Genomic DNA, 24,713 nt, shown 5'->3' on the forward strand with positions numbered 1-24,713 from the left:
CTTCCAGACAGGCAGCAGGTAGCCCACTCTTCCGGTTTTTAGCTAGCGAGGCTCACTCCAGCCTCCACCTCTGACCTCACGTTTGCCCTTGTATCCCACGCTCTCCCAGTTCCTTCTACTTCTCAGCTGTTTCCTGTTTGTCCATGTTCTCTAGCATACTGTATCTATTTTAATTAGTTACTTTTTCACTGTGACACATGAGGAAGCACAAACCCTTGAGCGACAGCTGGGGACAGGCGTGTGTCTTGCAGCCCAAACCACTGAATACCTTTGCCCGGTAGTTTGGGCTACCCTTTAGATCTTTCTACCTTCCAAAGGGGCTGCTGAGCACCCAACCAGCTCCCAGCTTCACCTGTGAGAAACTCTACTTCCAAATGCCAGAGACAGACTTCTGGCATCCCCAGCCAGAACCCTAAGAATCCAGAGCCTGCAGAATTTCCTTTCGAAGTTGAACACCTACAGAGAAAAGGATGGCTGATGTCACAGGACAAAGGCCATGAAAGAATTCCCTAGCCTGGATTCTGCAGGCTGACAGCAAGAAGGGCTTCCCATACCCTGACTTGAATAGCCACAAAAGCAGGCCTGTCTCAACCAGAGAGGGATGCACCAAAGGGCCCCAACTGCAATACCAGTCATGCAAAAGCAGGTCAACCCAGTGACCCTGGGATTTAGGGGTGATCCAAAGAAAAGGATGCTCCCAGGATGCCTGGATATGGAGAAACAGGGTGCACTTGCATTGATTGCACTTGGTCTATGACCACTGTGGTTCCCTCCTAAGGGACAGCCACCTTATGTCCCTTTAACGTCAGTCTGGCACAAAGAGAGGAAGGAAGAAGGACAGACTCAAGGCTGTTGATCCTAGTTGACAGGGTAAGCCCAACACACCAATTCACTCCTTGGGGCCTTGATTCCTCCCCAAATGCAACCATGGTAATGAAGCAGTTTTAAGATTACAGGAATCACTGTGGTCATTACACCCAACACTGTGTTTATCTGTTGCTATGGCTCTAATGTTTCTGTTTTAAAAGAATTCACCTATGAATTCTAATCATCAGTGTGAGGGGATTAGGAGGGACTTTGGGAGGTGATTGGGTCACGAGGGTGGAGCCCATGTGAGTAGGACTAGTGTCCTCATAAAGGAAGGTCTAGAATGCTGCCTTGCCCCTTCCCCAACAGGGGGACACAGAGAAATGACAAAAAGATCTGCTGATACCTCAGCCTGGGTTTCTGGCCTCCGAACTGGAAGAAAGTCAGTTTTCACTGTTTCTCTCTCACCCAGTCTATGATATTATCAGAGTGGCTAGAAGGCACCAAGACACCTGCTCATCTTTGCTGCGCCCGGAAGATGTACACACAGCATAAACCATAACACATACTAACATGACCACTGGTATATTCTTGTGCTGCTGTGGAAAGGCATCCCAGCTCAGCCACATGCCACTCAAACTATCCCCAGGGACCACAGGAAGAGAATGACAATCGGTCTGTCCCCATGGAAGCTGACCCAGTACAGACAGTGTCCTGACACCAGGTGTGACCCAGTAGATTATCTGGGGCCCTCTTCTCATGTGCCTTTCATCAGCTTCACCGACTTTAAGAATGTCCCATAGCACCGGGGAAGAAAGGCAGGAAGCCCAAAGTGGGTATGAGAGCCGCTCCTGGGAACCTCTGAAGGGGGGGGGGGCAATCCACGTGGTGCAGGCGTGGGGGTGCTTTCCACTCATGCTCTGTTTTCCACATTAGCCCCTGTCGTGGAGAGTCAGCTGTGAAAGGAAAGTGGATGTTTAAAAGTATCAAATAAAACCCCAGGCCTTTAGTCCCGCTTGGTGACTGCCCTCACAGTGAACACCAACTTTGCTATTGTATTGCCACCTGGTGAAATTATAATCAGACCAAATTGCATGTTTATCTACACCAAACTTTTTTTTTTCTTACTGGCAAACGTGATACTCATGAACAGATGGCCGTTATATCAAAATACATTTACTCCAAGGGACCAATTCACAAAAGAGGCTCACACACACCTAAAGGATGGATGTGTGGCTTCAGTTCATCCTAGAATCTTGCAAAACACAACTTCTTCCAAATTTATAATTGATCACGTGTAAAGCAACTTCACCTTTGCCATGGAGAGAGCAGGTGGTTTTGATGAGAGTCCGAATCTATCGGGGGAAAAAAATGCAGAGAAAGCAGATACAGCACAAGACATCCCTTCCCAGCCTGAAAAGAACATAAAAATGCAAGCAAGATATACATTAATTTGCTAGCATGGTTCTGATTTCTCACAGGAAAGCTGACGCCCTGCCAAGCAAGGCTGAAAGGCCACTTCTGCTCTGATGTGATAGGGACAAATATGTTTCTATCACTTTTGCAAATTTGAGTTGCTGGTTGCGACTGTTAGCACGCCGTTTTGCTGATGCATTTTTTTTTTGCCTTGCGATGGAAGTCTTTCTTTACTTAAGCCCCAGTAGAAGCCACCTTTAAGAAGTGCAGGGTCGGTAAATAAAAATGACCTCCCCTCGATTCCAATTTTAATTAGGAATCCATAGGTAACTGCCCTAAAATAAATACAATTTCTGCTTTCTCTCGCCGCCCCAGAATTCAATTTAAAATTAGCTTAGAAATAAGGAAGCACATTCCAAGACCCTTCCCAGTCTGCCCATAAGCAAATCAGATACTAATCTTCTGTCTCACACAGACTGCAGGTTACAACACATTTTACAAGAAGGGTGGCACAGATCGCACGTAAAACGATGAAAAGCTTCCCAAGATGCTCCATGGTGTCAGGAAGAACAGGAAGAGGAACAAACAGTACAGGAGAAACTTGGAAAGGCCAGAGGGAAGTTAGAGCGGACTGAGAAGGGGGGGAGGCGCAAGGCTCTCCTGAGAGCACAGTGTTGGGTTTCTTCAACAGCTGCATGCATGCACGCAGGTATACAATGGAACAGTCTCTGGCTCTACAAGATCAAGTAATCTCACTCAAGATGTGCAAATCCAAAGCCAAGCACCAGGGAAAGACATATTCTCAGTCGATACGCTACGTCAGAAAGGACAGACCCCCCCCCCATCCTAAGGCAGAGGAAGGGTCTAGGCCTATTCACCCAGTATTAGCAAGTCACCCCCAGAGCCAGGGGTCCCAGCCTGGTAGTGTCCGGCACCCTGAAAACAGTGCACTTTAATCAACAGGTGGGATTCCCCTGATAAAAGAAGAACCATGATTCAGGACCAGGGCCTTTACCCTGACTTACACCTCAACCAGCATGAAAAGCCTGTAAGGAATGCCACCAGACCCTCATCGCCCTTGTTCCCTGCCACATGGCAACCCAGAGATTACATCTTATACAAAGTTCCTTCCGAGGGTCTCAGTTGGGGGTCTTGAGACTTGGAGGGAAAAGAAGCACAGGCTTCACTGAAACCACAACACACTTCTCAGAATTGCGTCTCCTTTATAAAGCCAAGTGTCTTATCTTCTAAGACAAGATGACTAGAGAATGTTGCTCGTACTAATGCGAGCTGGTAACAGGACACCGAGGAGCCAATCTGGGCACCGTGTTAGGGTACCTTTTGTCTTTAAGCATGCCATGGGCAGATACCAATTTTCTATGAACATGATGAACCATGCGCCAGCATAGCCCATGATGGTTTCTATATCTGGTCAGAAACTACACACAAGGTCTCACTGCACTCGACTCCCCTTAAGTCTCTCTAGTAACAATCCTGGTGTCTGAACTGAATTTTATCTGCCCTATCATGACAGAGAATGTAATTTTATCAGAATAATTAGGCTTATTTTTACTATTATCAGTGAATCCTCATAATTGCTTTCAAAGATGCTTTCTTAAAAGATTTTTTTACAGGGGGAGGAGAGAACTTTCAAATTCAGGTAGCAGGATTATTTATTACCATCCTTTGTTTTCACTACATGTGACATTTCTAAAGATCTTTTGTTTTATATAGGCTGCAATTTTCCAAAAATCTTTCATTTTCCTGTGTACAAATGTACTGGAATACAGTATGATATTTGTAGAGACCGCTGTTTCTACAGATGAAACTGTGAGAACAAAATACTTCACAAGGTGAATGGATATAATTTTTGGCCTAACAGGTTTTTAAAGAAGAGTCTGATGAACCCCAGGAAAGTCACCCCCCATTGCATTTTTTCCAGGAACCCCCCCTCCCCAGCACCATCCACACACCCCTGCCCTCCCCACCCCCACCATGAAAATCTGATGAATGAGCAGCCAGGAATTGGTAACTGCAGTATAAAATTCTCCTTTCACAATTACTTACAGAAATAAATGACATTTTCCCCATCAACTAAAACAAAGACTCCGAATCATCATTTCTGCTATTTCTTTTTGTGTCAAAACAGCTTCGCCAGCACTCCCCCGCCCTCCCTGAGCCTGGCACTGCGGTGCCAATCGTGACAGTGTGAACACATACAGTATGTCCTGCTGGGGGGTGGGGGGAGTGGCACAGGGAGCTGTCTCAAGGGACACAAGAACAAATGCGGACCAGCAACACAGAAAAGGCTACAGGCGTAAGCACGCATGTGTGCAATGCTTACGTACACAGGTGTGTGCTCGTGTGTGCAAACCCAGAAAACTTCTCCCCACCGTTCAGGAATCTATAATCAGACTCCACTTTTTTTTTAATTAAATCCTGTTAATATTTTTTGTCATAAAATGTGCCTTCTGGATGCCAATGTGTCCCTGAAGATGTGCTGTCATCCTGAACCGCATTCGACTCCATGTGCTCTGGATACGAGTGGACAGAAGGCAGCGTACACAGCCCTGTTACAGCTTAATGTGACACCAACCATGTGTGCCCTGACGGTTTACCACGTAAATACACACATATTGTCTGAAAAAATATTTTCATCTCAAATCCTAACTATATAATGAGGCGCAAACATCGTATCTTTGGCAAATTGGATAAAAACTATATTTCTCGATTCGCAGCGCAACATTGTTTAAAACATCTTTGTTTCTTTAAAGAAAACACAGCTCGCTCTTGTCAACAGTCATTTTTAAGGACAGTGAGAAGTGACAGCTGTATTTGTTTTTTAACGGCTAAATGTAGTAAAGTTCTGAATCCCCTTGAGTCTTAATAACAGTGGCTCTGAGCAATCAGGTCTGTACCCTACCCTCCCCCCCCAACCTGCATCTTAATCTGCACCCCAATTATGCACAAAGTAAAGGTGCGTTCCTGAGCCGCCCTGTTTTGTATTCCATCAGAGGCGAATGCTCCCAGAATTCTGCCTCCTCATCATCACCATTGTTCCTGGGAGAGATGCACCAAAGTGTGGGTGCTCTGCTCCACAAGCTGAGGCAACAATAGAAGAAAGGCTTCCCGGAACACGCTCTGCTCTCTACACGCCCGCGTGGAAGCCACTGGGAGAATCAAAGGTTCCGAGCTGGTGCCCCCAGTACCCTGCCGCAGGACAGAGTAGCATGCACCTGCGGCTGCGCTCCCTGACAGGAGGCGTTTGGTGAAAAGTGGAAGGCATTCTCAAGGAAAGAATGCTCCAAATGTGGGTGGCTGGAATCTCTCACATACCGTCTTCAGTACCGAAGAGCCAGGACAAGAGCCTGGCTAACCAAATGTTTTCACATCCTCGTGTGTGTGTGTGTGTGTGTGTGTGTGTGTGTGTGTGTGTGTGTGTGTGTGTGTGTGTGCGCGTGCGTGCTGTATTTGTATGTAAAGCATACACGTGTATTCATGTGCTCATGTATATGGGCACACATACAGCATGTGCACATGTTTGTGAAAGCCAGAAGTGTCTTTCTCAACTGCTCTTCACTGCATTTATTGAGACAGATTCTCTTGCTGAATCCAGGGCTGGTGGATTTCACTAGTCTAGGCAGCCAGCTTGCCCCAAGGATCTCCCACCTCAGCTTCTGGAGTTTGCTGGGATTACAGGCACACCTGCCCAATGAGCTGGTGCTTTATCTACTAAGCCATTTCCCCATTCCTGAGGGTTTCCCCTTTTTACCCATGTGGGTGCCAAGCAATACAGTCTGGGTAGGAGGCAGTGGTGATTGTGGACACGGCATTTCAGCAGGAGAATCTGGCAGACACTCCACGCTCAAGTGCTAAATTCATACAGCCACAGGCTCCTGGGCACACCTGGACGTCCTTGCTAGCAGCCAGCAGCCTGCTGCTGCTCTGGAGGTATGGGGGTTTATAGAGTGGCTGTGGAGGCAAAGAGCTAAGTTCCAATTTAGAAACATTCCCAAATAGCATCAGCAGTGCACATAAAATGCCTCTTCACAGGAGCAACTCCCGGAAACACGTAGATTTTACCAGCAAAGAAATAGCCGTTCCAAAGGTGGATTCCTTATAATCAACAAGGAAATCGGGAGGTCGGCAGCAGCGCTTCCTCCTTTTACATCTCAGACAGGATCCTCCACCACCAAGGAAGCTCGCCCTGGTGGTTTCTGCAGCTGGAGATGACCCTCGCCATACCCCATTAGAGGAACACACAGATGCAGAGCCCCCCACCTTCTCCCTCCCGGGCTCCCTCACAGTGAAAAGAGCATGTTATTAGCAAAGGTCTGCCAGAGAGACTGAGGTGCCTGTGTGGTTCTACAGTGATTCTATCTCAGAGACTCACTGGCTCTTCCTGTTCCATCTGATAAACTATCCATCCCAGCATTCTCATTAGGCTCCCATCACCAAAGGGAGTGGAGATGAATCCGTCTGGACCCCCTCCCCTTTCCTCTCTGTCGGATGATTTCATTGAAATGTTCATTTTCATCCCTGCCGGCAACATTAGAATGGAAGTATTTAACCTGTTTCCATTACTTATACAAATTGCCATTATGGGGTAGGACAGATGTTAGAATCACGCCATATAACTAACTTCCGTACATCCTTTACGGGAGTGTGAGGAGCAGGAAGGCGGCTGGATCACATTATCTGACTCCATCATGTGCGCTCCGCTACCGGATTCATTAACTTTGCACATCAGCTTTTGCACTTTCTCTGTGAAAATTCCCAGGCTGTTTGGACTCATTTAATTTGGAGAGAGAAACCTTTGTCAGGGGTAATGTTTTGATCAGGTGTGTTGGGGGAGCGGGGGGCGGGGGTGAGGGTGAGGGAAGGAGGGAGGAACAGGAAGAAAGAACTTGGAAGGGGAAACACCTTGTCGAAATGTTCCCTTCCCCAGGGAATGATGAAAGGGAAGTCGGTTGGAGCCCCTGGTACTCAAAGATGGCTGTCACTTCAGATAGGCACGGGCATAACTCACCTCGACAGGTGACACTGTGGCAGAGCAAAGTCTTGCTGCATTATTGAGCATGCTCGCTGGGAAGACTGCAGGCCCAGGATGCCTGGGGCACCCAGGGAGGGAAGTCGGCAGGTGAGTGCATTTCACTTCATTTGCCTCCTTGAGCGAAGGGGGCCGAGCTCCCCAGAGGATAAGAGGGCACAGAAGCCACAGTCCAGGCTCAGAACACTTCCCGGACAACAAGACCCTTGGTCAGAATGACTCCTGGCCCACTAGTCGGGACTTGAGTTTAAATTTTCTATGTTGAACACCAATTCCTAGTCTGAGGACATTTCCCCACTGAGCACGTCCAGATGCCAGCTAGAGGTTATATGCTTGAAAACGTTCAAGGTAGAGGCAACAGGATTTCTAGGCAAGAGTCTAAACAGAAAGCTTCATCTGTGGAGAGTAAGAAACTGACAAATGACATTCCGTCCTCTTAGACCAGCTGACCCCACCACCACCACATCTATCCCTCCCGTTCCCTCCCTTGGTTCTGCCCCTGAAACCATTGGGAGGAAATGCTGAGTTCGCTTAAATCAGTGATGAGAATACAAGATGATATTCACTAGGAGAAAGAAAGAAAACGTAGACTCCAAGACTCTAAACAACAGCACAGGACGGGAGTGGGCTCCAAAGCCCCAGACAGCAAAGCCAAGTGAGGCACAGGAAAGAGGATGGACATGACTAACAGACCTCAAGTGCCTACAGGACTGGCTGAAACAAAACCCCACACAAGCACACACACACACACACACACACACACACACACACACCCCTCTCTAGGAGAGGGAAGCCCACTACTGTCAGCACAGGTACTTTCTCCCCAGTGGCAACAGCGAAACCCAATGTCGAACAGAAACAAAACGCACTATCTCGATGGAAAAGAATTCCCTCTGAGACGAGGATTCCCTGACTACAGAAGCAGCTCATTTGGAGAATGAACTATAGCACCCGCTTGAAGGAACAACTGACTTGGTCTGGCGTTAGCACTGCATGCCCACAGAGCATCTCACCAGCACCGTGTCTGGCATGAGAGGATCGGGGGGTGTGGCAGAGGACGCTTCATGAGCTTACCTGGACCAGGCACAACACCGAGCACTCCTCAGTACCTCTCCCTGTCTTGAAATCACAATCCTATGATCACTCTGCCTATTTCCAGGCGAGGAAGCTGAGGCAGAGAACTTAAGTGAGGAGCTCTACACAGTCAGGAATATGCAAAGGCCTCTCCCCAGGAATCTATTCCCAACCCGGGCTCCTGATACACCCATGTTGTCACTAAGCAGCATTTTCCATCAACAACAGCAAGTCTTGAGTTCAAAATAGACTGTAACACAAGGTCTCCATTTCCACTGAGGTCAACAACACAGGCCTGGGCAGCGCTGCCTACAAGCTGCAATCCTGGTCATCACGGGCTACAGTGCAGGACATTGGCAGGCCTTCCACTTGCAGGCTTCTGCAGAGCCCCCCATGGGACTGTTGCAGCCACATCTGGCCAGATTCTGTCACACAGACCAAAACCAGGTCAGCACTCTCCAGAGAAGACCTGAGAACGTGCATGGTGACGGATGCCTGATGTAAGTGTTGTTCATGTTTGGGTAGTGAGCGTCACCCTACTACCATGATGTTATGTGATGCATATGGAACTCCCATGGGAAAGGGAGGCAGGGCTAAGTAGACATCTTAGTCAGTAAAGATACACAAGCAGGAGGACCCACGTCCAACATCCACAGTCCACATAAAGAGCTGGGCATGACGGTACATACTTCTCATCAAATATTCCTTGGATCCCTGGGGCTTTCTGGCCAGCCAGTCCAGGAATTGGTAAGCTCCAAGTAACAGTGAGAGCTTCCACATGATGTGCACACTTGTGCTCACACACTTACACACACACACACACACACACACACACACACACACACACACAGGGGTGGGGTGGGGGATGACACACAAACGTCAGATCCTAACCCTGTCAACCCAGGTTCCTTGTATGGGGTCCCCCCTGCTCTGCCATCACCAGCCTTCCCACTGAAGAGGCTCCTGCCAAGCCGCCCAGGCCAGTTCACCAGCATTCCCCCTGCTGTGTGGCCCTTGCCTCCTATGGCGTCGCTATGGTGGCATGAGGTGGCTATGGGTCCAGAATGGGTCCTCCTGCTGGTGTGGGTCTCCCTGAACATGGAACAACACCTTGGCAGATCCTGGCAGCTAGCATGGTGCCCGGAATACAACAGATGCTTCAGAATCAGTGGCCAGAAGAACGAATTAAAGAGAGAGAGGACAGTGACTTAATTCAGAGCAAACTGACACAGATAAATGCATGTTACTGCTTTCACACAGATGCAATGAAGGGCCTTTCTGAATCACAGCAGAGAAACTTCTTTTACCAATCCTTACTATAAAACACTTGCTTAAAAAAAAAAAATCCCACTCCCACGTGCTGGCCAGCTAGCACCTGTATCCGTCAACACGGAACCTCTCAGCCGTCAATCAAACATGGTTCTGCCAAAGTTCTGACGGCCCTAATGATTTGACTGTGAATAGGAACAACACATCAAGCGGAATCATAAAGGAAGAAAATGGGGTGGAAAAGGAAAAAACAACCACTCTGAAATCTTGTCTCAGAAGATCCATCTTTCCTGAGATGTGCCTCCCGTTAAATCAGTAAGAATATCTGTCAGAGATAGCCCGCTACACCATTTGGCTGATGTCAAACCTAAATAAACCAGATCAGAAAACCAGCAAGTGGCAGGAGAGAAATGAAGGGGCTCGGAGCAGCCGCGCTGTAACTCGCATGGTTTGCTTGCTGATTTTTGGGGGGAGGAGGGGAGGGAAGTGGCGGCCATCGCTGCAGTCATTTGCGGTACTAATGTCCAATTCAGCCTTCCTTCATTCCCCTGATTTAGGTGGTCAGAGCGGTCCCGCGGCCGACACGGGGAAGCTGTGCTGTTTAGCAGGCTGTTTAATGGGAAACTGGCAGTCTTATTTCTTTTCTAGATTTGGTTTGTCACTGGGTCTCCATTACATGCCACTCAGCTTTGATGTCTTTGGACAGGGCTGATCAAAAGATGTCATTTGACCTACACAGCATGGCAGAAACTTGGAGAAGTCTCATAAAGCGACACTCTGGCTGTAAATAAAATGACATTATTATTTCCTCTCTCCCATCATGTAGAAAAGCCAATTATGGTAATGCACTGCACGTCAATGAAAATACAGCAATCTTTTTGGAGCAACGACTGCAGGCATCACTATTGCAACTCTCCTTCCTGGGAAAATTTGCCCATTGGAAAATGAAGAGGAAGGAGGTGATAGATGTCTTCAGGACACTTAATAAAATCCCGGACAGCTAAGAGAAGTGCAAGTCAGCAAAACAATTGGAAGGTGTAAAATGCAAGCGGTTAAGTTTCCAAATTATCTAATAATTTAATCTTTGGTGATTTATATCCATCACCAAAATGGCCAGTATCATGTCCCGTGTCTCTTAGCATTTGACTGACAGGGAAGCGATTTATGGTACTAATAAACCCCTTTGTACCCATCACTTCTTAAGAAGCCAACTGGGGGGAGGGGTTCTGACCTTGGTCCTGAGATTCATTTAGAAGTGAAGTCATGGGGCACAGTCTTGTCTGCCCTGTGTCTGCAACACAATCTGACAATCATGCTGGATGTTGTTTCTATTGTTTTAGAACACCCCATTTTACTGTTCCACAGATTCAAAACAATCCTAACCTCTCCCCCTACTGAAGAACTCCTTAGTCAGAACTAAACATTCACACAAACCCCTCAATTGCTTTTTAAGGAGCTAGTTCCCACTGGACACACCTGAGATACAGTGAGAAGCACAAAGCCCCTTGCTTACCCGGTGTCAGGCCGACTGAAACAGCCACCCACTGTTGGTGCCCTGGGGCAGGGACCAAACAGTCCAGCTTCTAGAGGCCCATCTCCCCAGCCTCCAGAGGACCCTGGCCATCAACGTGGTATAATGCTGGGCTCAGTGTTTTGTAGGTGAGACAGTCTGCCTGGAGCCACCACTGGGTCCTCTGTGGACATCCCTTATTCAGACCACAAAAAGGCTTTAGAATCACCTTTATGGACTGTAGGTGGAGGTCAGCTGCACAGGGAGGTCCTCTCAGCTGGACATTTTAATATTTCTGTGATCATGGCACACATTCATTTCCAGAAAAAAAAAAAAGACTCCTGCAATTCTTGTCTATTTAAATCAGAGAAATAAAACTGCTCTGGAACCTCTACATCTACAGGAGAAACAAAAAAAAAATGGCTATGTCAGAAAATTCTTTGAATGTTCCAATTATTTGGGTTAATTTTTCCCCATTATATTAAGCCATCTCTAAGCACACACTGCAGCTACGTCTTTTCCCCTGAAATTTAATTTTAGTACATAATAAAGTATGGCTTAAATTTAGAAGCTTCAACAAATTGCAGTAACTTTAAATAATATTCGTCATGTCAATAGTGCCAAGGGCCTCAAGAAAGATGACATTTGTAAGGTTGCAAATTTTATCAAAAGGACTCCCAGGGAGTCCCCTGCCAGGAATCCACGCTTCTGCAGGTGAATCCTGGGAACCTATATGGTACTTCTGATACAGGTGCCTTCAACTGCAGTGTGCAGGGAGACAGCCCAAAGAAAGCCTCAGCTGCCCCAATCCGTCCTGGGTTTCGGTTTTCCAGGACATCACATTTCAGGGTGGACTCCTCTCTCCATCCTACAGCTAGGTTAATTACTAGGACTTTTTTATGCCAGCCAGGAAGCAGTTGTGGCCCACAACTACCTCCTTTTCAGGGCTTCCGGTTTCCTTTTACATAACAAAAGGAGACTGGATTCCTGTTGTGGGGGCCCAATATTATCTAGGAGCTGAAAATCAGTGTAATAGGTTGAAGTCCCCAGGTTTCTCCCTCCCCAAAGAGCTCCTGTTTAATATCATATTCTTGAACTGCCCAGAGAATTCTGGAACAGATGAATAGGTCAATCTCAACAGATAAGTAGGAGGGCAGGGAGGCCCTCACTCTGAAGGGTACACACTTACACACATCATGGCCTGTAGCTGGTCACCTAGTACCCCCATGTGACAAGGAGGCTGTGTGGCCTGGGTTTGGACCACTGTCCACAGTCAGGCACAGGATTCTGGGTGCTGACAGATACTAGCCTTGCTTAGGAGTTTCCTCTAGGTCTCCAGGGACCTCCAGGTCAAAAAGACTTTCGAACTTTACAAGCAAGGCATTTTAAAACTGAAAGTGGGGATGAAGGAGGTACTTCCATTCACAAAAGCGGCAGGACCTGAGTTTGCTCTCCTAGAGCTCACAGGAAGCCAACAAACAAGGATAACTGGGAAAGGCACACTAGCATGCAGGTAGGAGGCCAGAAAGGCAGATCCTGGGGCCCATCTGTCAGCCAGCACAGCTGAGTCAACAAGTTCTAGGGTAAAGCCAAGGATCCTTTCAAAAGGCAAGGTGGACGGCTGCTCCTGACTCTGATGTCCCTGGACACAGACACACCTACACATGCATGGATACACACACATTCACACGCATACACACACACACACACACACACACCTCCACATGCATGGATACACACATGCACATACACACACAAACTTGCACATGCACTGACATACACACACACACACACACACACACACACACACACACACACACATTATAAAAGCAACAAAAATAATCCTGAAGCACAAGCACATGAGAAAAAAAATGATCTATAGTTCAGCTGTCCTGGCAAGTGTATTCAGTAAATATAAGTGCTTTATTGCCTTTTAGGTGGGAATTCATGAGCTGTATATGGGGAGGAAAGACCAAATTCATCATCAGGCAAGAATTACAAAGTATTCCCACAGTCCTGAGTTTGAAGGAGTCTAGTCTGGAGTGAGGGGCTCTGATCAGAGAACAGATTTATCCACTGATATATCATTCCTTACCCCAATATTAAATTTTATGTGGAAATCTAGGAATTTAAAAGCTTCACATTTTTGTGTAATAAAAAAGAAATACAATATCCTGTTGCCATGCACAGCGGCTCTTCATGCAGGAAAGAAAACCACTCTCCTTAGCTATTCTTTGAAATACGACCTAAGACGTCATTTAATTTTTGAAAACCCTGAGGTCATGTAACACACTTTCTCTGTCATTTGTAAGTACATTAACTCGGTGGCCATACGACAGCGAAATTATGATAATGGGCGGCTCACATGGGTCAGACAGGCAGCGCACTTCACGTTAGCTTCAAACAATGTCAGGACACAGCCCGAATGAGACAGGACAGCAGAGGAGAGCAGAGTTTACTTTTCCCAAAGTGTCTCTGCCTGGATCCCATGTATGCACATGAAGAAGGCATGGGATCCAATCTCAGTGGTGAACCTCAAAAACTCAGTGCACTGAAAGGCAAATTTCTCATAAAAAGAAAGGAAGGGAGGGAGGGAGGGAAAGAGGGAGGGAGGGAGGGAGGGAGGGAGGGAGGGAGGAAGGAAGGAAGGAAGGAAGGAAGGAAGGAAGGAAGGAAGGAAGGAAGGGAGAGAAAGAAAGAAAAAAAGTTGCTTTAAAACCCCAGGTGAAAAGTTGAAGGGGTCAACCTAGGCTTCCTTTCAAAACATCATCATCATGGTCCAAGATGCAAACACATTCCGCATGTAAAATTCACTCCATTAAATTACTCTACAACAGTGGCATATTTAATGTACCCATATAAGTAGAAAACAAATCTTTAATACGCCTCTTATGTGCTGAAATCTTCTGAAAAGATGAGAAGCAGCAGTAGAAAGCACTTTTCCAGGTCTGTCCATCTCTGACTAAAATGTTACAGAAGAAGAGATGCCTCTGGGGAGGCAGGTCAGCCCAGGGGTTTCCTCACAAGCATTTGGACCTGGGTGAAAAGGCGGACATGGTGGTGCTCACCTGTAATCCCAGTGCTGGGGGAGAGAGATGGAGACAAGCAGTTCCCTGGGACCTCGTGGCCAGTCAGCTTGTCCCAACCAGAGAGTGGCAAAATCCCAGTGTCTCAAAAAGCAAGGCTAACAACGCCTAGGAACAACACTCAAGGCTGATCTCTGACCTCCACATATATGCAGACACACAGACACACAGACACACACACACACACACACACACACAAGACATACCTAAAGAGTTTGTACCTAGAAATCCCCTTCCCCTCTATTTTAAAGACGTAAAAAAACCAACAGATCTGCACCTAAAGTTTAAAAATGGAACTTTCTTGCAGGACACTAAGCACACATCTTATTCTGATTCATGTCCACGGGGTTCCACCCCTCAGAAACGCTGCCATTGTTGACTGTGGGGCAGGTTGCTGTGCCTCTAATGAGCCTTGGGAAGACCCTGCAGAGGAGCCACCTCAGGCTGCTACCTTGATCTTGGGATAATTTGCTAACTACCTGTGTATCAGAGTGCAATCCTTTTAAGTCACCTCTTCCCCTTTCTTCTCCTTTCCTCTACACTAAAATAAAAAAAAAAAAAAATCTGCCAGTGTAATAGCTCCTGGGAGACGCTGAGCATGAGGCTGATGAACACAAAGCAGAGAAACACCATCCGAATGCAAAAGTTAACTGAACAGCAGAGATAATTGCTAAGATAATTATTTTGATAGAAGCCAGCTGAAAGCCTCACTCGTGTATTTTACTGTTCCTGTTAAGGGTAAACTATCCATTTCAGATATTTGCTATTCACACACATATTTACTGGATGACATTTTGTTTTCAATTCCTTTTTGGAAAAAAAAAATCATAACAAAACCCAGGGACATTAAGCGTGTAACGAGCGAGGTAAATTTTTAGCATACCTCTGTAAGGATGACACTGTAACTCTATAAATGAGGGCCATAGCCCAACCTTGGGAAGCAACCCTGTGTTTCACAGGAGAGAAGGAACACAAAGGATACTTTGGGCTGTTCCATGGTCAGACTTAAGGGGCTGGCAATGGAATTTAACGTCGTATAACTACAGTAGCCTTGAGCAAAGACACACTCCCAGCTCAAAAGCACCCCAGATTCCTGATTGCTGCTGGAGTCAGGGTATAAATCAACAATTGTGGCCTCCCTTTTCTTCTGGAGACTGCTTCCCCTCCATGTACAAAATACGGGATCAAAAAACTTGGTTAAAAGGTCATTTTGTTCTCCTCAGTGCTGAGAGCCTAGCTGGATCAGCCTCGCATATGTAAATCGGCTCAGGAAAACACTGCCCTTCCTTCACACTGAGTTATTGGATCTGTATAAAATGTTGATACCTACACCAAGACTAACAGAAACCAAAATCTCTGTGACCTAATTGCCAGGATGGAAAGAAGAAACAGACATATTGGACATGGCTATTTTCTCCCTGCACCATTACTAAAGCGAGCCATTTCCTTAACTGATAAACACATATCTAAATTAATTTAATTGTGTTAAGGGTGAGGCGTGGTAATATCTGCACATAAGAAAGGTACTTCTAAAATACCCAATGTGGTCTCCCAGGCTGCGTTGACTATTGGTAACTCACTCACTCGTACTGCTATTTACCACAACATGAAAGTGTGTCTCATTTTAAGAACAAAGGAGTCCAAAGATTGTTAAAACAGTAGCAACAAGGCCAGAAACGCAGGTGGAGCCTGCTCACCTGCCTAAGTCAGAGATAAAAGTTGAGTCTGATTTTACCCCAGAAGTAATGCTATCTTGACAGATGACGCTCCTGACAAATGATTCCGGCCCTTTATTTTTTTTTAAAACAGCTTTGACCACAGGTGACAATCTAATTGTAACAGTTAACAAAACTGCATTCTAAACACAACAGATTCACCACGCAGGCAGCACCATGCTGAGAAAAATGAACAATATCTGGAGATGAGTCTTGGCCTTTACAAGAGTTACTGTAGAAAGCCATGGCTGTGTGACAACCTAGATGCCATTAACCAAGTATGCCTGGACTCTTTCTGGCAGCGGATTGGATTGGCTAGTCTCTCAAGAGTCTCTTGCTTGTGGGCCACACTTTTCTCTGTCTCCTTGCCTTTCCTCTCTCTGCTCAGCTGTGACGTAGGCATTAGGGTGTCAACACGCATGATATCCCCTTCTGAGTGGACGGTACAATTTGCACTTCTATGCTTCCTTGAGATAGGACATAAAGCATGGGCAGAAGTGATACCATGCCCCTCCAGCAAGCCTTCAGGAACCAGCATGCGTGTGGGCTGCCAGGTCCCTCAGCTTGACACAGCAATCCGCAGCATCACAGGTGGGACACACATGTCCACTTCGTCCCTCTCTGGGGGTGTACATAGAAATGGATGTGCAACGTGAGCAGCACAGCATCCTCTGCCACTCAAGACCAGGGCTGTTCCTACAGCATCCCAAGCTGACTGATCCAATCCTTTATCCTCTTTGTGCCCAAGTGATCAGGCTGGCTGTGGCTCAGCTAGCCCAGGTCCCTCATGAAACAGATGCTGAATCTGGCTGAAAAGCGAGGCGCCATGGAGGAGAAACATCAGACCCAGGATGAGAAACAGCCAGGAGAAAGGGTGTACTTCCCACCACTGGGCTTCAGGCCTCGTCCCTCTTACATGGAAAGAGGGGTGCCATAAAGATAGCAGGAGCGCCTTCCCTTGGGTCCCTTTAAGCTGGGGAAGTTGGAGTTTCTCCTGACACATCGTGATTCAGGACTGCAGGCTGCAGCTGGGGCCTGAGCACTCAGCGAGAGGACTGCTTCAGATCAATGACAGGTGAAGGTGGCCTCTAGCCGCGTGTTCCTAGAAGACTACAGTGAGGAAGCCGGGAAATGGTCATCCTTCCCCAGTACCGTCCTCCACCAACACTGCTGAACAGTGCGTCCACAGTCACCTGCATCTCTCCAACTCGGAAAGGAAGCAGAGAAAGGCAAGAGAGGCAGGAAAGAGGAACGGTGCACAGCTGGACAGACCTTCTGTCTGCTTATCACACACCTACGGCCTGACTTTCACCGACTTGACCCCAGGCCCCTTCTGCTTGGGGAGCAAGAAGAAAATACAGCCTTTTCTTTCACAGAACTTAGATGCAGGATACAGGAAGGATGCCCTCAGCCCACGTGACGTGAGTCACAACGTGACCAGCATTTTCCTGGAGTGACAGGTCAAACGTCAGGGAAACGCAGCAGAGTGGACTCCTGTCTTGTCTGTGACAACACCCGTACAAGTCTGCTGTTCAGTGAATTTATTCACTGGTGGACAATGGCCAAGGGAACACGAGGAGTCGGCTACAAGGCCAGAGGGGACACAGAAAGGACTCCTCAGCTGCTCCTGTCTTTCTCCTTCCTTCCTTCCTTCATTCACTTATTCACACTCAGGACTGTGCCTAGGAAGCCAAGCCAGCAAGAAGGAGCCGACGGCAGCAGCCAACAGAACCAGAGCCAGTGGGAAGCCCAAGTGGGCTCACATAGAACCTGGGACATTCTACCCCATCAAAAAAGGGACACTGACAAAAAGCTTTGGAAATTACAGGTGTACATTGTAGGGCACACGCCTGTAGTCTCGGTTCCCAGGAGGCTGCAGCGCTCTCAGCACCAAATTCTCTCATTTCTCACTGCTCACAACTTTGCCCTCTTACAGAGTAAGAAACAGAGGCAGGTGATGCACCCCAGGCCACAGGAAGGAAGGGGAGGAAGATCTGGTCCCAAATGAGCATGCCTGACACTGATTAGAGTGGGAGTGTCATTTGAGTGCACGAGGACACACAGATTGCAAATGGGGACTGGGACTGCTGATACGATGCACCCCAAACAGAGACATCAAGTCACGCAGAAACATGCCAGAGACCAATGCAAAAGTTTGCTAATGGATCTTCAGGTAACAACTTACTTTCCTAGCACCAAACTATGTTGCGTGTGCATGTGTATGCATGCTTCTGTGTGTGTGGATGTGTGAGTGTGTGTGAAAGAGTGTGCACTTGGAAGTCAGAGGTCAACCTTGCGTACGTCTCCTTAGGTGTCGTGCCCCTTGATTTTACTTTGAGACAGGATCTCCCCCTGGCCTGGAGCTCACTGATTTGGCTAGGCTAGCTGGCCAGTCCCTGTCTCTGCCTTCCCATTGCTGGCATCACAAGCATATGGCATCATGGCCAACATTTTACATGAGCTTTGAGGATCAAACTCAGGTCTTCATGCCTGTACAGCAGACCAAGCCATCTCACCGTCCCCAACAACAGGCTTCTTGAGCAAAATAACACCAACGTTTTAGAAATGAAGATCTTTTAACTTGGTAATTGACATAATATCCTCAGATAATCAATGACTCTACAGCATCTCCTCATAGGAAGCTGTGCTCTCTCGGGCTCATCCGATTATTGCGAGCCAACTCTTGCCCTTCCTCCACCTTGCGCAAGCCAAGATTCTGAAACATGAGCAGAATCACATGCTTCTCTTTGGCATACGACAAGAAGAGGCATAGTTTTATCACAGCAATAAAGAGGACCCATCACTTAAAAATAGTTTAGCATCTTCTGTATGCATTAAGGTTTTTGGTAAATGTTTCGAATGAGTTACTGCCACAGAAAGGAAATCACATGCTATCTGTGGCCTTGAGTGGTCTGTCAGTGAAGAAGGCCAGTTCATTAATGATCTCCCAACTGAAGATCAATTTGATAAAGCTTTTTAACTGTCTTCCTTAAAACCGTAGCAAATAGCAGGAAGGGCCTGAGCCTCAGGGATGCAGGCCCAGAAGCATGCCTCACATACATCGCCAGGACAATAAATATACATCATTGCTGCTTTTGGATACATAGGCAACAACATCACGTTATCTGGGTATTTAAAAGCGATGGCATTTCCCCATAAGTCTGTCATAAGTAGAAATACTTCCTCTGAAATAACACAGCTTCCAGATGAAAACCAAAGTCTTCATTTCAAGCACAAAACCGCCTCCTGCTACCTGGCTAGGTATGGGTGTGTGCAGAGTAGGTAAAACACATCTCTCCACCTAACTTGTGCTGCTTCGGAACTTACTGGAAGGCCCTGGATATATGTACGTATACGAGTGTGTACGATCATGGACCTCCTAAACTGCAAAGCTTCAAAGAGGAAAAGAGTTTATTATAAGAAGGGATAGGAACTTAGCCCCATCGCCTCCTCGTTAGTCCATGAGTCACTGCAGTGGCAGTTCGGTGGAGATCTCCCTGGAGCATGGCAGTGAATTCTCCTCAGTGTGGTTTCCACTATCATCTCTAATGTGTACATAAAAAGCATGGGAGCTCTTCTCTCTCCACTTTGTTCTCCTACAGACACCGTGCTCCCCTACTGACTGCAGGACTGTACTGATAACATGTCTTTTTAAAAACACTGTCTTTCCATGGAGCATAGAAACACCTGCTTCTGTGGAAATGGGCTTGCACGCTTACTTAAAGTCATGTGAGCGTCCTTCTTCATTAAAGTGCTCGCATTCTTACTCTGGTCAGTATCCCTATGAAAACAGCTCCCAAGTTAAATTCCTAATAAATTAAGTTAATAATTCACCTTTGTTAAGTAATTTAATTTCTTTCATGAGTAATAAATCACTCTCATGACATTCTCTAGAGCATAAGTACAAATGTTATTTTTCTTCAATACTTCAGTCTCCTCCTGAGTTCTAGATGAAAAACAGCCACAAGGAGCAGTGGTCTATCTGCTCCTTTTGGCTTTGGTACCTAGGGCATTACTGTAACAACCCTATCCTGCTTAGCAGAGATCAGACATTTTGGTTGGTTATTTACATAAGAAATAAACTAATAAAGATGTTAAAAATTGGACTTCATTTATATCATTTATGCTAAATCTCAACAGATAAATTTTATATTTGTATGTGACTATATACAAATTTATACAGGGTATTAATTCTCTGAAAGTTTCATAAATGTATATAAAGTATTATACTCATATCTATCCCCTATTTCCCTGATCTACTCCCCCAGACTCCACCTCTTACCATACCCCCTCCCCATTTCATGTTCTCTTCATTCCCCCCTTTTTTAAAATATTCTATCCTGTCCAGTTAGTTCTGCCTCTGTGTGTACGGTGTGTAGTCATCTGCTGGAACGTGGGCAGCCTACCAGCAGCCTTACCCCAAAACACAACATCTGTCTTTCGCCAGTCTCCATCAACTGGCAATCACTCCTCAGTGAGGGGTGGAGCCTTGTGTATAATGTAAATTTTAAATCCACATTTTTAACAATTAGGAAAAGCATATAACTATTAAAATATGCAAGTGACATTTTTTCCTAATACCTATACTGTTATTATATATAATAGCACGCATTAAATATAAAATAAATGCATGTTAAGATGTGACAGTGGCTCATCTTGCATCTCCAGCTATGTTGGGATAACAGACTGTTTGGAATAAACACATAAGTGCAAATAGCATGTTACCTGTCTATAGCACATCTGCTTCATACTCAGCTACGTCTACTCCAGTGGTCAAATTCACACTGTGGTGGAACTAGCTCAGCTTGGCTGGGCATGGAAGAGCTCACCACTTCCACAGGCCTGTGAGGATGACAGCTAATGGTGAATGGGTGGATGTGAACCCACCCAGGCCGTGTGTGCGGAAACAACCCCCTGAGTACCATCCTGTCTCTAAATGCTGAGTGAGGAAAGCGCCTCAGATGGTAGGGAGCAGGAGAGGAAATACAGGACAGGAGAGCAAAACCAAGCATTGCTGGTTGGCCAATCCACTCAAAACACAGGCACACTAAAACACATGTAGACATTACATGCAAAAACATCCCCCCAAAAATACATGAGGAATTTACACAGCCACTTTCTGAAGGTACATCTCGAAGTAATACTACAACCAAAGGGGCAGTGAGCACGGGAGGCTGGGCTTTGGGGTAATGGGGTTTCCCTTTTAAGCCAGAACTTTGTATATTAAGAGTTTGCATGCTAGAAAGCTACATGTACTATATCTGACTTTGTGGTGGTTATTTTAAAACCGTGTTGAGTACAAATTAAAATTTCCCAGAAGACTAGAAATAAAGTGCAGGAACAACAGTGATTGGCACCTGAGGCAAGGACCCCCACCAGTTCTAACGCAAGGCCTCTGCTGACGTGCCTTCGGTATCGCTTACCTTCTACCATCCTCTGGTCCCCTTCTCACTGCCTGGTAGGTCATTCCGTCATTTCCCACCATTACTGGGGACCCTTCCCAACAACCTCAAACTTACAACTCTTAATTTGCTAGAGCCAAGAGCGGACATCCGTGAACGTTATGACCGAGCGCAACAGAAAAACAGGATTAAACTGGTGAGTGAGAACGTTGGTGGAGCTGTGGCCACTCAGCACACCGACTTCTGATGCCTCACCTCTGGCTCTTGGCTCTGTTTTGGAAGATGTAGATGGTAATTACTGCCTTTATACATTGCTGATGCCTTCCTGTGTCTCAGAAATGTGTTTCCTTATTAACGCCCCAAAGTCTTATTTATGTGTCACAGCACTCTATCATCCTCGGTCCCTGTGCACAGGCAGGGAAGAGGCAAGGTCAGAGGCAGACATTGCCATGACTGCAGCGGAACAGAAATGTCCCCGTCAACTCAAGCGCTGCTCTCCCTTCTGGACCGCAGCACGTAAGGAAACATACCAAGTGTGATTTTCACTTCAAAAACCAAAGAAAACCAGTGGTGGCTGGAGACGTGGCTCCGTCGGTGAAGGACTTACTGCACAGCGTGTGGACGTGATAAGCACTCATCTGAAAAAAGGTACGCATGGCCGGCTACACTACCATCCCGGTTCTGGGAGGTGGAAACACGGGATCCCTGGAACATGCTGGCCAGCAGTCTGGCCAAAATGCTGAGCTCCAGGTTCAGTGAGAGACCATGTCTCAAAAAAGAAGTTAGCGAGCAACATATTTCAACCTCTGGCCTCTATATGCAAAGACACACATGTTTACATGCACCTATACACACACGCATAAACACAAACATGAACAAGTACAATACATGCACACAGAGAGCAAATAAAACGATGTTAATTATTTTATAGTCAGTGAAACATGACCAAAGGGAATTACCCCCAAGCATATCAATATTGCAGCAGACATGAACTCATGTCCCCAAGGCCCTGAGTCCTCACTAGGAACTAGAGGTGTGCCATGAAAATAAAGGCCCAGAATACAAACGGATATGATTCCCTAAGTTTTTAAAGATTTATTCACTGTCACCAGATAATGCTGACTTACTGAAAAGCTGTAAGTATTTATAAAGTGACGGACCAGCTGATAACAGCAGAGGCCCCCAACCCTGAAGGCTGAGGAAGGGAGAGGATTTCATTATTAATGCTCCCTGTGACAATCAGCCTCAAACCCTATGAGGTAGGCATCTTTTATATTCAAATACAGTTCTGCTCCATAGCTCACCCGGTGTTCGAGCCCCTCTTCCTGCCAGCTCACTCTGGAAAGTTTCACTTTCTAGACAATCAGTCTTCACACTCCGGTGAGTGTTTCCAGTCCTCTGTCTCACTGTTCCCATACCAGTCAAGAGAACTCCTGCCCCCACCCCCACACAAACACCTACATCTTGGGCACGGCTTCTCTGTGGGTATTTGCACTGCAAAAGACATTTTAAGGGATCATCAACAACACAGAATACTAAGGAATTCTTTTTTTCTAAAATTCCATTTGTCATTCATTTTCACAAATGTTGAAAAGATACCATGTTTTCTCAAAATAGAAAAGCTGCTGGATTAGGCCATAAAAAAAGTAAGAACTTAAAAGTCTAGATTGTACTATCACACACAAAGGCAAACAGGAGCCTCTGTTAAGACAGACAGCTAATTAGGAAGAAACAAAACTCAACAGTGTAGTAATGCCCCCAATAACAACCAGCTAAAAATACAACAGAAAAGCAACTCCATTCATAAAGAGAAATATCACAATAACTAAGGACCCAACAACAGCAAATAAAATAACACTTGAATAAATTTGAAAATATATCCATTTTACTTTTAGGACTGGAAAGTTTATTATAGGTATGCTAAGTAATTTTGAATTCATTTATTAATGTAATACCATTCCAATAAAAGCCACCAAAACTACTACTTTAAGCTGACAAATAAGTCTATGGCTTACCTAATACAGGTAAACAAAAGACCCTCCATAAAGACCAATGGCCATGGGGATAGGAAACTATAGTCCATCTAAAACACATCAAAAGGCCATAATAATCCAATAGGGCAAACAGGTTGGGAACAGAGAACACCCCTGAGCAGGAACTTAGTGTACACTGAGGGTAGCATTTAAGAATCAACATAAAAAAGTTAGATTTTTAAAATGGCATCAGAAAAACTGCTTTTGAAAAATAAATGCCACATGCCAATCTCACACCATGTACCAGAATTAATTTCATGGTCATTGACTATTTAAGTTTTAAAAAATCCAAGAAAATAAATCTGAATATTGAAATAATCTTGAGAATTAGAAGGTTTTAAGTGTTAATTCAAAGGTAGAAACTACACAGAAAAGGGTCATTTAAACTACATAAAAACAACGTAGTACATTGAAAAATAAAATTCCATAACCCAGAGAACCCCTCCTAAGTAGGGAAGTCGTTGTCAATAAAGGCACCAAAATAATATAAAGCATCTAAAACATTTGACCCGACAAGTTTTATTTGTCGGAATTTATCAATAAGATGACGAGATGGTGGCCAAGATATTAATTACGCACAGTTGCTTACAAGTGTGAATGTGGGAGAGACCCGACCTTCCAACAATCCTACATCCCACCACAGTGTGTCTATCAATACAGTGTGGTGCAAAACACACACTGCCGCTGACATGTGGCACAGGTAAAGGGCACAGCCAGACACAGAAACACACATCGGACCACTGCTGGATGGTGGGATTTCACAAAGGCTTCATCCAATTTTAAATGTGTTCAAACTTTTTCCAAAATAAACACGTATCGTCCATATCATCTTAAGAGGTAACAGGAGGCAGCGAACGCTGGAGAACTATTTTTCAATGTCAAACCTTCCAGGGGGAATCATCTACAACCATTTTCCAGAAAGATGAGGTAATATTGTTATTGTAACTTCTCCAAATCAACAAGACAAAGGAACAAAGACAGAAAAATGAGCAAATACCACAAGCAAAACCAACTCAGAAAGGAAGAAACCCATTTGTCTAGTAAAACATGCAGGGAGAGGGAATTCCACCCTCACCTGTAATCCAAGAACTCTAAGCTAAAACAGCACAGTTAGACCCGTAGTGGCGCAGCATGGTTAGACGTGGACGTGTTGTGTTCACAGGCTCCAACTAGAAAGGTACCTGGAAATACTCTGAAGTCAGATTTTTCAATAAGTGCCAATGCCTGATCAAAAAAAGAAAAAAAAAATGCCTAAAGAGACAATTGTGGAAAAGGTATAAAGGAGTATGCCAAAAGTGTTCACAATACAGTGAGTAAAAACGTAAGCTGGCAAATACTATTACCATTTTTG

General features: G+C 45.7%; 1 protein-coding gene across 2 annotated transcripts in view; it reads right to left on the minus strand.

Annotated features, from left to right (window-relative positions):
• Nucleotides 1–24,713, minus strand: part of Tshz1 (teashirt zinc finger homeobox 1) — a 73,132-nt gene that overhangs the window by 9,406 nt on the left and 39,013 nt on the right. The window contains exon 1 of one of the 2 annotated variants that reach the window (XM_052742694.1): nt 22,634–22,760. The exons of the other annotated variant lie outside the window; for it this stretch is intronic. Coding sequence (XP_052598654.1) covers nt 22,634–22,745 — 112 coding nt within the window. The 5' untranslated portion in view covers nt 22,746–22,760. Of the gene's footprint in view, nt 1–22,633; nt 22,761–24,713 lie in introns of those variants that run through there. 2 annotated transcript variants of the gene reach the window in all.

This window comes from Peromyscus californicus, unplaced genomic scaffold (genome assembly GCF_007827085.1).
Source record: "Peromyscus californicus insignis strain IS unplaced genomic scaffold, ASM782708v3 Scaffold_17__1_contigs__length_78620276, whole genome shotgun sequence".
Lineage (NCBI taxonomy): Eukaryota > Metazoa > Chordata > Mammalia > Rodentia > Cricetidae > Peromyscus > Peromyscus californicus.